The 17566-nt window shown below is 41.3% G+C and overlaps 1 protein-coding gene across 2 annotated transcripts in view; it reads right to left on the bottom strand.

Moving 5' to 3' along the window:
- pmepa1 (prostate transmembrane protein, androgen induced 1) overlaps positions 1-13646 on the bottom strand; it is a 34484-nt gene extending 20838 nt beyond the window's left edge. For both annotated transcript variants that reach the window (XM_051413808.1, XM_051413806.1), the window contains exon 1: positions 13057-13646. In XM_051413808.1, the coding sequence (XP_051269768.1) occupies positions 13057-13113 (57 nt within the window). In that variant the 5' untranslated portion in view covers positions 13114-13646. The remainder of the gene's footprint in view (positions 1-13056) is intronic.
- Positions 13647-17566: the final 3920 nt, after the last annotated feature.

Genomic DNA, 17566 nt, shown 5'->3' on the forward strand with positions numbered 1-17566 from the left:
GAAGCTTCAGTAGAAACAGCAGAAACACCTGGCTTTGAAAAGATCTTTTCTTCCTCAGCGACTCTGCTCCACATGAATCAACTCGCCCTCTCTTTTGTGTCTGTGGATGTATGTGTGTGTGTGTGTGTGTGTGTGTGAGAGAGAGAGAGATAACCTCTACTTTAGACAAAACAAATATCAGCGGAAACCCAAACAAGATCACTATAACAAAGCCATTCAAATGAAGCATAGCAAGGAAAGTTTAAAAAAAAAAGAAAGACTGAGCGAGGGAGGTGTAATGAAGCAAAGGAAAAAGTGAAAATATTTAACTGTCAGGGTATTTCACGTTGGATTTTCAGCATGTACAAAAAAATTCTGCTGGTCGGAAAAAAAAAAGTAAACCTTTATCACTTGTGACATCTAGAAAAAACCCAACACACACCTGGAAATTCTGTTTTGTTTCTTATTCAGTCTGAGAAGAACAAATTTCCAGTTCACCGCCGACAGTGACTTCAGATGTCAACATCTCTCTGCAGCATCAGTGTCAGAAATGTTTACCATGAGCGGATCTGTGTTTGAGTAATGGAGGCTTAATGGATGGATGGATGGCAAACAAGCTGGGAAACTGGCTCCGTGCCTACAGAACACAAAACGATATGGGCCTCATATATATGTGTGTATGTGCCAGCTGGCAAAGCCTACCCTCTCTTCACTGAGCGAGGTGTGGGAGGTTGTTGGACACAATGCGAGCAGCGATTGTGTTTTCGGATGTAGCCAAGAATCTGTCAACTCAGGTGTGATGGGAGGTTGTTGTTTTTTTCCCCCAAGAAAGTGGGCTCGCAATTTACTTCCCGCGTGCGACAAGACTCTACTCTTACCGTCCCGTTCGTAGGAGGCAGAGAAAAAACGACTTTTTCAGAAGTTCCTTAAACTTTCTTAGACACCTGAATCTGATCAAACCTCATTTGTGTTTTAAATGTAATGTTTTTGGCCTTGAACGTGGTTTATTACACATAACCATCTGGGAAGTCGTTGTTGTAAAGTGTTTGGAAAAGGGCAGGCACTCAGCAGGTGATTGGATGAACCATCTGTTTACCATAGGCGAACTTCAACCAATCAGATCAACGAACCTTGCAACACAGTCCAACTCTTCCTGCAGCCAGTTGGGATGCTCGAGGGCGTAAAACCAGCATTGACATATTATAACCTCGTGCAAATGTGTTAGCAAACATTTGCCTATTTGCACACCCAACAGGCGTAGAGCAACGTTCTTATTCATTTGGTTTTGTTTCTGAATCCAAGTCCAACACTCATTCTCCTTTTAGCTCTGCTTTGGCCTTCGCTGGATTGAATGAAGTTGCCCACGTCAACACAAACATTCACCACATTACTTAAAGTCACAGTTTGTAGGTGTAAAGTACATACTTTCCAAATCCACAACTAGTTTTATTGGTCTGATATGGGTGACAAACAGACAACACTTGCCCTTCTACTTCCACATAACACCATGTGGAAAATGCATGCACGCTATCCACATACAGCAACCTAAATCTAACCTTTTTTTCAATAAACAATTGATCCCTTAAGTCTATAACTCAGAAAATAGCTTAAACTGCCCTTCACAAGTTCCCAGAAGTTGTTTTGTCTGACCAACAGTCGAAAACACAAAGATATTCCACCGTGAGCGGGCTTACATCATAGTTTTCCAGAAGGTCAGTTTTCTCCAGCGTCTCAAGGTTTACTCACTGTGAGAACTAAAAGCTCGGTTTTGTAGTTTGAAAAACACCAACTTAGTACGGACAAAAGGCCAAAGAGGACAGAAAAAATGTGTGTGGATGTAAGTTCAGCCCCAGCTGAAGAAATTTAATAATCAGAACTATGGTTACTTCAACAAACAGCATTATTGTGATACATTTTATTTTGATGTGTACATGGGCTTTTATTACTCACCTTTGTGCCCTAAAACCATTAAAATCACATCATTAGTCTGCAAATAAAGTTGACTACTGTGTGGTTTTGGAGCCTGCTGATTTGTCTAGACACACTTTAGTGTAGCCTGTGTGTGTGTGTGTGTGTGTGTGTGTGTGTGTGTGTTGGTGATAGTCTGGGAGGGTGGGGGTTGTTGTCGTTGAGGTGGAGCTTGGTTCGTGTCGGGCTAGGTGTTGTATATAATAAGAATTGCTTGTGCATTGTGGCTGTGTTTGAATAGATGAATATATAATGATCATTTTTAGTAATACAAACAGAGATCGCCGTCTGTGTGTGTGTGTGTGTGTGTGTGTGTGTGTGTGTGTGTGTATGTGTGTGTATGTGTGTGTTTGTGGATGCAAATGATGTGGTCCCAGCTGTTTCCTATGGGCCAGAGGGCAAAGGGAGGCAGACACAATCGTCCCTACAAGTCTGTGTGTGTGTGTGTGTGTGTGTGTGTGTGATAGAGTGTGCATGTGTAGGGGTCACGGTCATGAACGTCTATGTCGTGTGTGAGGGGGGTGCTGAGAGTGTGTGTGTGCGGTTTGCAGACTGAAGTGTCCATTGTCTAGACTCGGGCTTGCAGTCAGGGTCGGACCAGCTGACTGGGTGACGTCTCAGCTCTACTGTCTCACCGCAGACTCTGAGGGTGCATACAGTATTAAAAGAACAACATGTGTACTGTGTCGGGAACGTGTCAGCATTTCTCAGATTATCTGCACATTCGGTGTAAATCCTATTCTGACACAATGAGCATGCAAAACATGTGATTGTGTGAGTGCAGCATTAACATGTAGGGAAAGGCACTTCCATAGATACTTTAGCCCTCATTACTTGTAGTGTATTTATGACACACTATAATGTAGCTGTAAGCAGATGGAGGACATTATTGCCACCATGCTTTACAATAAATGCTAAATGGGGGTGTTTAAGTACAGTGTGTGCAAACAGAATGTTTGGTCCGATTATTAGGTTTGTTATAATAATAAAATCTACATCAGGAACCTTCTCTAACTTTTATTTAAGTTCTTGAATTTATTGAGCAATTTGGCAAATTTTATGTTTCCTAAAGTAAGGCACTGATATTGAAACATTAACAATAACCACAGTTATCAAAACGTAAACTCACCGTGCGTACTTAGCATATCTGGAGCAGGTGCAGCTGTTCCAATGTTTATGATCTCAGTCATCTGAGAGTTTTTTAGCTAAACATCCGTCTCTCAATCTGTCAGTCAGCTGTCAGTTGCTGGATTACACATTTACAGTCAGCATTGTGAGCAGGAAATACTTGATGACTTTGAAGTGACAAATCGTTCAGTAACACCTCTTCAAAGGCCTCATTCACGTACCTTAACATATCTGCGCTCCATAAAACAAGCACATGAATCTGAGCTAATCAATGCAATCAATAACTGTGACAGTGAGTTTAAAACGTGCCGGGTCACACTTTGGTAACTCTACACTACATTACACTCACAATGAGATAATTAGCTCAACATCTCGGACAGCAGTGAGAAATAAACTGTAGCGAAATATAACAAAATACACACACTTCCAAAAAACATCCCCCACTGTTGTGACAATGAACCTTTTACCCCTCCCCCTGCCTGCCTTCTCCTGACCTGACCCTTGACCTGTGCCCTCCCAGACACCCAGAGTGCCTCACTTCACCCCCTCTCCCTGCAGATGCTGAGCAACGTTGGTTTCATATGCAAAAAATAAAATAAAATCCCCCACAACACAACAAGAATTTGCATGCATACATCTGAATATCTGAATCTGTAATGGAAATTATACGCCATACATAATGTGTGCAGATTGAATCACTCATGAAGGTCTGTTCAGAGATTGGTTCTTATATTTTAGCATTAGGCATGTCTTTATCCTGCTGGTGCAGACATATAATAATTAAGTATTTGTTTAAAGGCTGCAGTTCTTTTCATAAAAACATTAAAATCAGTAAACTGAGACGGAACAACAGATGGTCCCTCGAGCAGCTAAAGACTTGCCAACAGCAAAATACCCCCCAAAAAAACTGCAGGTACTCGCAGGTAAACAACATTTTGTTAGAGATTAACTACTTCAGTGACTAAATGACTAAATAATGAAACACAGGTTACAATATATCATCAGCTGACATTTTCGAAAGCCAAATGGCAGCTTAGACCGGCTCAGACTAGTTAATGGTCGCTCTTTATAATAAACTATAAGTGACTGTATTGACCTTTAGGCCCAGCAGTGACAAAAGAGAGGGACACTTTAGTCTCACAGAAGCAGATAAAATTGAGGTTGTCAGAAGACGCATAATGACTCAAAACACTTTCAGCATTTAAACAGATATTTTCTTCCATATTACCGATGACAACGTTGGCATTTAGAGGTGTAATCAGTCATATAGTGAATCACTTGACGGGCATAAAAGCCTAAGCCGATGTCTTTAAATAGCTTGTTTTGTCCGAAAACCCCCATATTACCAATTTACTGTTGCATAAGAAAAAGGCTACAGCAGATCTTTACATCTGAGAAGCTGAAAGTTAGTTATATTTGATATTTTTGTTTTATTTAAATTTTATTAAGATGTATCTATTATCAAATAGTTGAGGATTTATTTTGTCAATCAACTCATTGATTGATGGACTTCTTAATCTCTAAATAAAATACAAGACATGTACAAGATCTTACAGACTAATTAACAAAAGCCAAAAGACACTTTTTCCTTCACATATAATCAGATGTTAATGTGAACAACTAGACAACCTTACGCCAGCTTCCTCTGGGCCAGACTTAATTAATGAAAGACAAGACACAGTTGTTTTGAGCTTCTTAATCAGACTACAATTGAAGTATTTAGAGGAGCAGACAGCCATACAGAGTTTGTTTTCTGCTTCAGACTAATTAATGAAAAACAAGAGACGATCTTTTCCACATTGTGGAATAACACCCTATGCATATAGCAGGCAGACAGTCACTGCCTTTATTTATAGCGCAGCCTCTTGGTCCTCAGACAGTCTCTGTATAGATTTATTCACACTGCGAGACAGACATATAGGGCCCGCTCTGACTTCAGACCAATTAATGGGACAATATGGGCCCAGCAGACTACACAGGCCTCAGCTGAACACTGTCTTGTATGCAGATTATATGCAGAACGCACACACACAAACACACACACAACCCCCCCAAAGTGACGACGACCTTGACCCCTAGACGCACACGCTGCATGCATCTACATATATGCATGATGAGACCAAGACGATTACTTTTTTTCTGGCTTCTGTGAGCGTAATTAGTGTCTAGACCGAGAAACAATGACCAGCTGAGAGGATGAATGCAAGGAAGCGAAGAAGGAAGAAGCTTAAACGGAGGAAAAGAAGGTGGAAGAAATGAATGACAGTAGAAATAAAATATAGTTTGCAAAGTTGGAGTGTGTTCATTCTGTATTCCCATTTTACATTTCTTGCTTAATGATAGCTTCAGTGTTTCTTAACATAGACACACAGGACTTATGGTATTTACCACCAGTTTGGCCCGGTGGACAGTTAAAAAAATACTACAATACCCACAAACCTCTGCTGCCAGTGACAAGGAGAAGAAACCAGCTAGAGGCCCAACGCAGAGCGGTAGCATATTTGCTGAATTCATCCAAAAATGACCTGGAATTTAAAAGTGAGCCGATTTAATCTTCAGGCTGTCATAATCTCTAGTTTCATTAATGGAATTTTAACCTCTGCAAGTGGGTGTTTCTTGCCAAAATGCACACTGGAAGTTGTAGTTAGAGGGTTTCTGCAGGTTTCTGCAGGCAAATTTAAGAGTTAAGAACTTTTTTAGACCATTAAGAATGTCATTTAAGACCTATTTTATTTTAAAAAGTATAAAGGATATGAAAGAATATCTGTACTGGGTCCATTCTATTTAGAGTTGTTACACCATGATCAATACAATCCTTTCCATTTAAAACACATTTAAAAGCCAAATTTTATTTTAACGCTAACTTCATTTATCCAATCAAATTAATAATAATACCTGTCAAAATTATATTTAGGCCTTTGAAGACCCCTCGGACACCCTGAATTTTAGTAAAAAGACTATTTATTAAATGTTGTTACACAGTTATTACGCTCATCCAGGCCGTGGAAAGGCTGCAACTATGAATCGACTGACATTGCCTATGGGATAAATGAATGCGATCGGCCTGAAATAGCTCCTCCCACTCTATAATCCAACAGAGGAAGAAAGGCAGAAATGGAGGACAGAAAGGAGAAAACTATGAAAGGGAGAAACATCAACAGAAGGACATCAGGTTGTCAGCAGGAGTCAAACAACCAGACGGGGGAATGTCAACAGGAAACGCTCCTCCCTGCATCATCAGCCGCTACTGACGTGATGTTGAGCAACTGAGACCGTGGCTGAACTGGGAAGCTCCCAGTATCGTGTGTTACATGGAACAGGCAAACAAACAGGATGCAGCTGAGTCGACTTTCGGCGGATAAACCATTTCTTCAGAGACAAATTAGTCTGTTTATCGTACATGAGGATTTAAGCGATTCTGGTTCTGGGACGAAGCCAGCTGTCAATCAAAGACAGAACAACACAAAAGGCAGAGTCGGATCTGCACAGGCTTCTGTAAACACACGTGATATCAACCTTCTTTCTTTACTGCAAGAACAGGCAAATGTTCAACAAAATGTTGCATATCATTTTACAAATCCTGCCTAAACTGACTATCACGACATCACTCACACACACACACACACACACACACACACACACACACACAGGCAGGAAATTAATAGACAAACGCAGACCAACACGTGCACGCTTACACTCACACGGAGTACTGAGACAGCCAGACAGAGCGGTTTACATAATAAGTCTAGGAGGCCAGCCAGAACAGACTCAATCATTTAATTTCCATGATTCACTGAGTGAGAGAGAGAAAGAGACAGACCGAGAAACAGACAGAAGGAAAGAAAGAAAGCCAATCAATGAGAGCGAAAAGACCAGAAAGACAGACACTGCCTCATAACTCCTGACCGCGTTTGAAAATGTGACAGAATTGAACTCTTATTTCACGTTTTTGGAGCGCTCAGTGCAATCCCTCAACCACAGCTCATATATCTGATTATTTTAGATAATAAATCCCAAACATTACACCTATAGAAACTGACAGAGAGCAGCATTACAGACAAAACTTCCAACAGTTCAGTAACAGCGTGTGCCTGAACTCATACGTCTTTGTCTTTCTTGCCATTGTTGCGTCTCCTGGCTCACGCTGTCTCATCCACGCAACGGTGACAGCACGTTTATGAAAGTTATCTCAGTTAAATGGCGTAAAAGTTGCTTCGGGTGCGGCTGTTACAGTGCGAGCGATCAAACGCGAAGTTGCATGCAGGTTGCCTCAGATTGTACTTTCGCACCACGAACCCCCGCTGTCAAAAGTGGAAGTGGATGACTGCTTTTTGTTCTCACGCTGATTAGTAAACATCATCTGTGTGTCACATGGGAGCTGCAGCTCGAACGGGATGTGGAAGAGTGATGTTTTTTGCACGGATTGACACATGACAATGACAGAATGGCACATGACGGATTTCAGATGCAAGAGGGACTTTTTCTTCAAGCTAAAAATACAGTAAATATTGTTGACTGCAGCTGCTTTACACATAATTAGGATAAACTAGGAGTGGATGATACGGTCTATGAGGAATGGAGAGACGTCCAAACGGATGAAGACAATTGCAGTTCACTCGCAGTAGCTGGAAATATGTTCAGAAATCTCATGCAGCTCTGACGTTGCCTAAGCTTTTACGTCCCTTTATCGCAGTAACCAAAAGTCTCAAACTACAGTACAGCTGTTTCCATTGGATGTAGTTGGGGTTGATAAAACTGCATTCATAGAGCTCCAAGGCTAACAAATCTTTAGTCAAGGCTTGTTCTCTTTCATCAGCGACGCGCACAACATTCAGGTAAGCCGGCGCTGTCCTCTCTGCTGTTACACTAGCTGTAATTAATTAACAATAATGCCCCGTGTCGCCTGCCAAAAGGAACCAGTCAAACTTATCTGATGTCTGGTTAAAGTGCTCCGTGTAGGACTGTTGGGCCAAGACCAGGTGAAGTACAAAGGAAAAGCACTCTGTAAGACCTCTTTACGATTATAAGTGGACATTTAATATCTTCTGCTGCTCTTCTCACTCTCACATTGTATTCACGCGCCGGTGATTACGTTTCTGCCCACTCGGCTAACAAAAACTACGATCTCAATTCAATCTTTAAGCTGAACCCAAATGGATCCGATCAGGGATTTGAAAGGTATTGTTCAACCTCACATACGAGAACCCTTCAACGCTGAAGTCAAGAACTCTCAGGTAGGGGTTCGGTGTCTTGTTTATGGGTACGCAGGGGATCAAACCTGTGACTTAACCGACTTAAGAATGTGTGTCAAGCAGAAAAGAGCATTAGCACTGTAGAAAGGTCTGACAGAAGCCATTATCATTCTGGTGTAGGGGTAAGTTCTGTAAACCAATCACAGTCGTCTTGGGCAGCGCTCTAAGCCGTGGACGCAGCGACGGCTGGTCCTTCCAAAAAAAGTGCTAGCAGCTGCTCGCCTGTTTGCGTTTGTACTGTTTGCAACCAGGCAAGGGTTCGGGTAGCTTTACATTTTCAGTGTGTAGGTCGCTATCTCCGTGGCTGTTGTGTCACGCAGCGACGGGGACTAAAACAAACACGCAGACCGTGTGAAATTGTCTCCCAGTGGAAGGCCAACAGCCTACTTCCTGTGAGTCAGACCAGTCACCTCCTGCTCACTCAGGAACACTCTGACTCTTTTCCTCAAATTCAATAACCAAAATAAATACCACTACCCCCGAGCTGAACTCTCTCTCACACACACACACACACACACACACACACACACACGCGCACTGTGGGTAACGTTTATATTGGCTATTGAGACAGACTTTGGAGGTGTTTGTTGTAAAGGCCAGACATGTAGTGACAAATGTACAGTGAAACCAAGCTGCTGGTAGGAAATGATTCGTACAAGATGATACCAGCAGTGACTTCACCGCACACACACACACACACACGCGGCTACCCTGTGAGTAATGCTGATGTCATGTGCTTTGACTAGCAATGTCTGCCGCTCAGAGCAGATGTGTTTTTGCATATGTGTGTGCTCTTATATGTCAGAGGGGGTGTAACAGGTATATGTAACCCTACAATTACAACTTCACAGATCCAGATGAGGAGCTGTGTGCGGGAGAGACGAAGAGCGACAGACGGTTGATAGTTTGAAGTGAGTCAGGGTCTCTGTAGCTGCTTTACAAGTCTGGGATGTCTGAATTGATCTGACTTCAAAGTATTTAAATGCCCTAAATGCAGCTGTTAGAGGTGCATGATGGGACTGCAGGTTTATTTGAGCTGCCTTTGTTGTTTTGGATGCTCATTACAAATAAGTCTTATCTTAAGAGACATGTTGAATTTTGTATTGTGGTCAAAACCTGATGAAATACGACTAAAAAACTGTCTGCACGGATTGATACTTTTTTGTTTGGGTGAATTTAATTTAAAATGAGAGCTTTTCCCCCCAAGATGTGACTATTTTTAAGGTCTTCTGAAGTACAAATTTAGGGAACCCCCCTTTTTTTTCTATCATGTCTACATTGTCCTTTGATCACCACATCTCAAGTGTATAACGTGGATTATCCTCTGTTATACTTTCTTCCACTGTGTCTTTCATCTTTCCTGTCACGCTCTGATGCATTATGTCCAGTACAGCTGACACGCCTTAAACATAATCTTGTTTTTTTTAAATAAAGGCCAGAGCATCATTAGTTTCAGGTTCCAAACTTAGTTTCTATGAGACAATTTTCAGTTCACCAGAATGTTTCTCTTCTTCTTGCTTATTTTCTCTTCTCTCTTTATGACTTCTTGTTCCTTTTTTCTAAAGTTTCGGCAAATTTTTCTCGCTGCCTTTCGTTCTCCTCCGTCTCTATAGCCTTTCTCTCTCCTCCTTTGGTTTCGCTCCCTCTGTCTGCAGACTAAACATCATGTCTCAGACAGAAGAACTGTGTGTGTTTGTGTGTGTGTGTGTGTGTGTGTGTGTCCCTGCCTGCACGCTTATCTTGTCTTTCTGTTACAAGTCTAGGCAATGATCTGGTTTCACTGACTGATTGCTATTTCTTAATGTTACAACTATTATGATTACAACTGTTAAGATCTATGTGGGCATACTTTAGTGTACATTTGATCGGCCCTTAAACCGTAACGCTGTAGCATACTATATTTTGGACAATGGTGTGCTTTGAACTTTGTGGCTACAGTTTAGTGACGGCCCTTTTCCTGTTTTGACATGACAATGGCCCAATATGTGAGTTTTTTCCCAGTTTGGTGTCAAAGAACTTGACCCTGACTTCCACATCGAGCACCTTTGGGATAAACTGCACATCTGACTACAGCAGCATAATGTCCATGGCTTTGGAGGGACCTGTTGTCTTTACGTATGGGTGTCATGGGCGTTGGAAGTAGAGGTGCTGAGGGGGCTGGAGCACCCCCTAAAATATGGCATAATGAAAACCATTAGCACATTTTCTTGTTTTTTTATCAGTTTTATCTGCTAGAAACTTATAGAATATGTGTAAAATGTGGTTCATAACTATTAAATAATGAAATATCCTCAAATTAATGCAAGACCCATTAATTTCATGCATTTAGCATTTATTATGACGTCCTTATAGAGAAAGATTTTCTCTCAGCACCCCCAACTCTTCCACACACTTCCAGCCTCCCTGATGGGTGAAATGTTGTTATATGTCCACATACTTTTGGCCACGTAATGTATTGTTATTACTACTGCTGCAGTTTTCCTGACTAACGTATTAGCACTGCTGCTACTTCTAATGCTAATACTAGTATTAGTTCAACTGCTGTTACTTCTGTTAGTATTAATGCTATTATTCCAACTATTACTGCTACAAATACTGCCTTTACAACTCCATTACCAACACTGCAACTGAATATATTAAGAGTATCGTGTATAATAGTATTACTGGTTTTTAAACTGGTCTGGCGAGGCTCAATAAGCATCTGTTCAGGACAAATGACATTTCAAGTAGGCTGCATGGCTGATGACACCAGCGTGAACCCTTCCTACACATGAAAAGGCAAATGCATTAGTCACTGGCTTCTCGATAATCTTTGCGTCCACATTTAAAAATGGAAAGTCATAACATGCCTGTCATCAACCATCCAAGAAAATCAGTTTCTAAATAAATCTAAGGTGGAAAAGAAAAGGGGGGCATGGAGTCACTGAATCACGCTTCTTTTTAAGTCCGTAACAAATTGTTTTTCACAAGGTTTGGGATTTTCGAGGCTGAATTCATCTCCGTGCGTGCTTTCCAGGCTTGAACCGCGTCGTGTGAACTGAGCGCACGCATTCTAGTCTGGCTTTGTGAGGATAAATGCTCGCTTCCCATTAAATTATTAGGTATTTTGTTTTATTACCTACAGGATTAACTGATTAATTGTTTGGTCTATAAAATGTAATGTAATGTTTTTGTGCCTGACAAGCAACTGAAAGCTCCAGTGTGAAGGATTCAGTGGCGTCTACTTCCTCTATTCACCCTCCCCGTGTAGGAGCAAAAGGAGAAACTACGGCGGCTGTGAAAGGTGAGAAAAAAAAACCCACAAATGCCCCTATCTAGTGCCCGAGGTAACAAAAACATAACGGCTCACATATTCAGGTGATTATATACTAATGAAATCCTAATACCATATTCCATACTCCTAAATGTTACACACTGGACCTTTAAGAGCCGCAGTCACAAGCACATAATGATATAATAATCGTCACAGTTGGGAAGCTGCATCGGCTCTTCTTGACCATTTTCTGACACATCCTCTTATCCAAACTGATGAATCGTGCCTGCTTCAGCTGAGTGTGTCTGAGTCAGCCCTGTTGACTTCAGCTGGACACACACACACACACACACACACACACTCAGCTCTCATCTAAATGACCTTTCAGTAGCCTATTATGACTGTATATATACATTACCCAGTGGGACTAGAACCCCTAACCTAATGAAGGTTTTGTGAATGGCTTCACCAAACAACACATAAAACCACACTCATATATAACACACACACACACACACACACACACACACACACACACACACACACAGGGATTTCCCGGATACGACCACACACATGACCACGCACGCACGCGCGCACACACACACGCGCGCGCACGCAGGCAGACGGCTAGACAGACGTCTGGGTTTTTACTCGGATGACGAAGCGGCGACCAAACTTCCAACTCGCCCCTTTTTACACCGAACAAACCCACCTTTCATTTTCATCCATTATCCAGCTCTCGGTGTCTCTACGGTAACTTCCTGGTAGTTTGAACACATTTAAGGTGGTATTTTCTACCGTTAAAGCCCCCCTCTCCCTCCCTCCTTCAGCCCAGCGTAAAGGCAGATTTTTCAAATGAAGCGAGTTGAACGTTACAGATCAAAGACAGACACAACGGCTCCGGAACCCCACCGAAAAAACTACAATATATGTCCAAACTTAGCTTTCATACCGGACAAAACACATTTTAAAAGCCCGAAAATGACCGAAATGAAGCAAAACGGGAGGTTCACTCAATTCGGCTCTGTGGGGAAAGCCATAGGAAGCTTGCGGTTTTTGGTTCAAGTTCAAAATCAAGCGTTATTAGTCAGAAATGGGTAAAAGTTCAACGGTGGTGGAGAAAAACTTCACGTCTTTTTAAATGAAGATATAAATAGTTGCGACAGTCTCGGGGGGGAAACAGAGGTTGTAATGTTACAAACTTATAAGCAGACATTCAATTGATTCAAAATGAAAGAGTGAATGCGTTTTGTGTGGTTAATTAAAGAAAAGGGGAAAAAAGCAGACACAAACCGACATCTCATAATGTGCCAAACGAGTGAACTCCACAAACTTATAACATGATGTCCTCCTGTCTGTAACTGCGAGGAGGTGTAACCGAGCAGACAACGAGTCCATTGGCTTAATTAACCCCCCAAAAAAACACCCGGTAAAGAAACATATAAAGTATATTATATGAATATAAGTAGTACTCACTGATTTCCATGCTCTGGAGGGAGGTGTAGCGCTTGCAGTTACAAGTACAGGAGACATTGGCGGCGGTGGCGTTTAAAACACCCATCAAGTTCAACATTTACGGGCTCCTAAAATCAGACATAAATACTCCAGAAGAGGAAGAGCTGGAGAAGAGAAAGCGACCGGAAAAAAGGAGAAGAGACTAAAAAAAAAAAAAAGGAAAAGAAAAGAAAGAAAGAAACTCTCTCTCCCCTTTCATAAAAAAAAAAAAAAAAAATTCCTCTCCTTTTTCTCTCCAGCCTCCTCTCCTTCCCTCTTTTCCTCCGTCCGTCAGTCCTCCTCCTGTCCTCGGTTCTCTCCTCCTCCTCCTCTCCGGTTTCTCCTCCTCTTCCTCCCGGAATCTATCTAGTTATCTATCTACCCTTCGGTCGGCCGTACCACCGCCGGTGAGTGCTCGGTACGGCCGGTAAACGCTGTTGGAAATGTCCGGTTCCGTCCGCTTTAGTGGGGGAAATCTGGTTGAACGGTTCCGTGTTTTCAGCCGAGTGACCGGCGACTAAACTGCTAAACGGACGTCTGTCTGGTCCTGTCTGTTCCCCCTCCTCTCTCTCTCTCTCTCTCTCTCTCTCTCTCTCTCTCTCTCTCTGTGTCTCCAGGGATTTCTCAGTGACTCCTTCCCTCCCTCCCTCTCTCTCTCTCTCTCTCTCTCTCTCTCTCTCTCTGTGACACCGTCTGAGTCTGTCTCTCATTTCCAATTTCCACTTGCTTTTTTGGCACATCACAGCCCCGACGAAAGCAGATAGAGGAAAATACAGACGATGAAGAGTCAGGGTCATTGTGACAGATTTTCCCCAGAGGGCTGTTAAAAAAAATAATAATAATAATCATACAGGTCTTAAATAAGAGAAGATTAAATATAAAGAAACATAAATTATGTACAGTTTTTGCATTTATTTATAAAAGAAAATCATAACCTAAAAGGTTTTCATTAAGGGACACTTTTTCTGAGTAAGCTGGCAAACTATAATTCTAACAAAAACGGTAATAAATTCTATCAGATTATTTCCTGTTAATAAAGCATAAGAGTTTTTGTTTTCCTCCTACCTTTTTTCTTCTTCCTGAAACTTAATCTTTAATAATAATCTACACATTAAAAAGACACATTTAATTTAGTTTTCTACACAGAAATGAACAAAACACTGAGATAATATGAGTTTTCTTACACCCCTTAAAATCAAGAAGGCCTGGTGACCCCCCCATGAAGCTTTGGCGACCCCTAGTGGGGAACCTCTGATGTAAAACCTAAAATTTGCTTTTATTTCAGTGCAACCGAGCTGGTGTCATGGAAAGAAATTTGGCATAGAAATTGATAATTTGTGCTCTCAAATCCATAAATTGTCTGTATAAATTACAGTCATGTCACAAAGTGTTAAAATTTTGACCAAAAAAAAAACTCCTCAAGCTTTTCCCCCAAACTGATCTCTTCAATCTGCGTCTATAAATAACACAACTTCACACTTTCAAAGCGCACGTAGTTCATACGCCAAAGTCCAATGTCTCGATCAGGTGACACGCCAATCCTTTTTCAGGTGTCATTTAAAGGGCCAGCGTGGACGATTTAGTGGCATCTACTGTATATCAAACAAATTTCGTTGTCATGGTAACAGTAATAAAACACGTGGTAAACGTAAAACGGTCGCAGAATGGTTAGATTTCAGAAAAGCTAATAATGTTTTTACATATCTGTTGCGCAGTTAACTTATTACGGTACGTTTAAATATGTTACGAAACATCAACGCTGACTTTTGGTTTCAAAAGTCCTGTGTTTGTCTGACCCGTCCCTCCTCCACAGGCCCTGTCGCTCTCTATTATTCACCTCCCAGATGTTAATGGGAAGGGTTGGCATATCACCTGCACGTAAAGTTGGACTTTGGTGTGTTTACGGCTGCTTGTTCCAGAGCTTTCAACCAAACCAAACACCATCCTTGAAGAAATCATTGAGAAACAGGGGTTACGATCGAGCCCTGGAACGGTGAGAGGTTGTAAAGGATTATCACATGATGCACACTGGCACCGTTTTAACCATACATAACACAAAAACCTGGTTCAACAGGCAAAATCCAAAGTATCTCATGGTCTTCATCAGCGAACTAACTTGACGTTCATGTGCACAAATGAATCACAATTAGCTTGAAACCATTAATTTAAACAGCAGAAGTTTGTCGAAGCAACGTGTCGAGTCGGCTCGCTCACAGTGAATCTGAACATCTACTTTTATTTCCGTCTTAATGCGGAGCAGCTGTTTCGGCTTCAGCAGTGTGTGTATGATTGTTGGCTAAAACTAAATCTAGATTTAGACAACATTTAAAAAAGCAACGAGGTAGCTTTCAGCGGCTGTGGCTCAAATTCAACACTCTTGGCAGCGGCCGCTCGATGAAAGCCTCCCGCTGGTGTCTTGTTGCTGTATTCACCCTTATTTTGTAGCCGTCACTAATGAAAGGCCCAAATAGGGGTGGGATGAACTTTAAGGCCTATTCCTTCGACTCTTGTGACAAAACATGAAAAACACAGCATATATTGTTACTCAAAACATGTTGCCAAAATATGCTAATAATATTTCTCATCTCAGTTAAATACACTTAATTGACACGCAGGCAGAAACCCATTAAGAACAGTGGACACGTGTATCCAGACTTTTAAAATATTTATAAACCCAAAAGTACTTTAAAAGCTGACTGAGATTGTAGAATATTTGTGTGTGTGTGTGTGTGTGTGTGTGTGTGTGTGTGTGTGCGCAGTGGATCGACAGAGCCAGACAGTATTACGTCAGCTCCATGATTGACAGGCCCCAGGGACCAATGGGGCGAGACTGTAACAGCATGTCTCATCTGAGTCAACTTTCAATTTAGGTCTGCTAGGAGTTTATAGCTGCATGTTAAAGTGGTTTTATTGCCCAGCTGGACTCATCAAAGCCCTGAACTTGTAGAAAGACAAGAATATACTACCAGAATGCATCGCTCAGGAAATAAAACATTAAAAAAATAATCATAATTTGCCAAGAAAGTGTCATAATGTGCTGATTTGAACTAAAGGTTTTGTTGGTAGATGTGATTATAACCAAGATATTAAAGGTCCAGTGTGTAACATTAAGGAGGCTCTATTGGCAGAAATGGAATATAATATTCATAGGTATGTTTTCATTAGTGTATAATCACCTCAATATAGGAATTGTTATGTTTTTGTTATCTTTTATCTTTTATATCTACAATCCCTGGGTTGCCTCCCATGGAGTCTACCGTGTTTCTACAGTAGCCCAGACTGGACAAACCAAACACCGGCTCTAGATGGGGCCATTTGCGTTTTCGCCACCACGCTTGGAAGGGCAGGGTGAAGCGAGGGAGTTGTAAACTGTTGTAACTACGCTGCTAGATGCCACTAAATCCTACACACGGGTCCTTTAAAGGGTCAGTTCAACCAAATTACAAAAAAATATCTTCAGCTTTCAAGACTGGAAACATTTAAATATATAATATAATATGTCATCATATTCAAGCACCATGAAGAAATCTCATAACTTCACCAAATAAAATGAGGACCTTATCGTGTAAGCTGAACCTGTACCACGTTTATTTTAGCTCTGTATGAATTGGGCTTGAATTATTCAACAGAACCAGTGAACACTGGTGTGTCAACATGATTACCACTGATTTAAACTGAACCGTACGGTAACACCTTTCAACCAAAAATAAATAAGATTAGTAAAATCAGGTCTATAAGCCTGATTACTATTACATTCAATATGACTGCAGGGTAGCAGACTATCCACCCCATAAATAAGATAGTGTGTAGGGGCTTCTGCTGCCCCCCGCTGGACAGAAATGATATCAACAGGACTGTGCAGAGGCTGGACAAAATAATGATAACAATTTCCCCCTTTGTCCTGCTGTCATCAGGTACTGTACTGTCTGCACTCTGTGCTCGAGGCACTAGTATGAACTCTTGAGACTAAATTCGCAGAGGTTTAAAACTTAAATCAGACTTCACACAATTAATTAGGACAAAAAACGCAAATGCCTGTGCAACATTTTGTGCCAATCCATGCAGTAGATGTTAACTCTGATCTGCTGTTACAGGAAAAGTCAGGGGATCACCAGAGTCATTAAAAATAATCATCTGGGCACAATGGATACCTGTACCAAATCCCATGGTAATCCATCCATTAGTTTCCTAAAAACCAAATATATCGACTTCATGTTGGCGCTAGAAGAAAAATCTGAAAGTGAGTAGGTTTCATCCTCTAGGGAATGTGATCGAGACGTACCTCTGACATCGTCTTACATTGGACATTGGTTCAATACAATACTGGTACAATAAAAGACTAGCAAGCTAAAATTCACGAGCATAATAAATTAGCATGTGCAGCATTTTAGAATTCAAACAAATGCATAGATGTTTTTTAATATACATACATGTTACATTACATACATTTACACATATTGCCACGTGTCTATTGGTTAGCATACTGAAATAG

The sequence above is a fragment of the Dicentrarchus labrax genome, unplaced genomic scaffold (assembly GCF_905237075.1).
Source record: "Dicentrarchus labrax unplaced genomic scaffold, dlabrax2021, whole genome shotgun sequence".
NCBI classification, from domain to species: Eukaryota; Metazoa; Chordata; class Actinopteri; family Moronidae; genus Dicentrarchus; species Dicentrarchus labrax.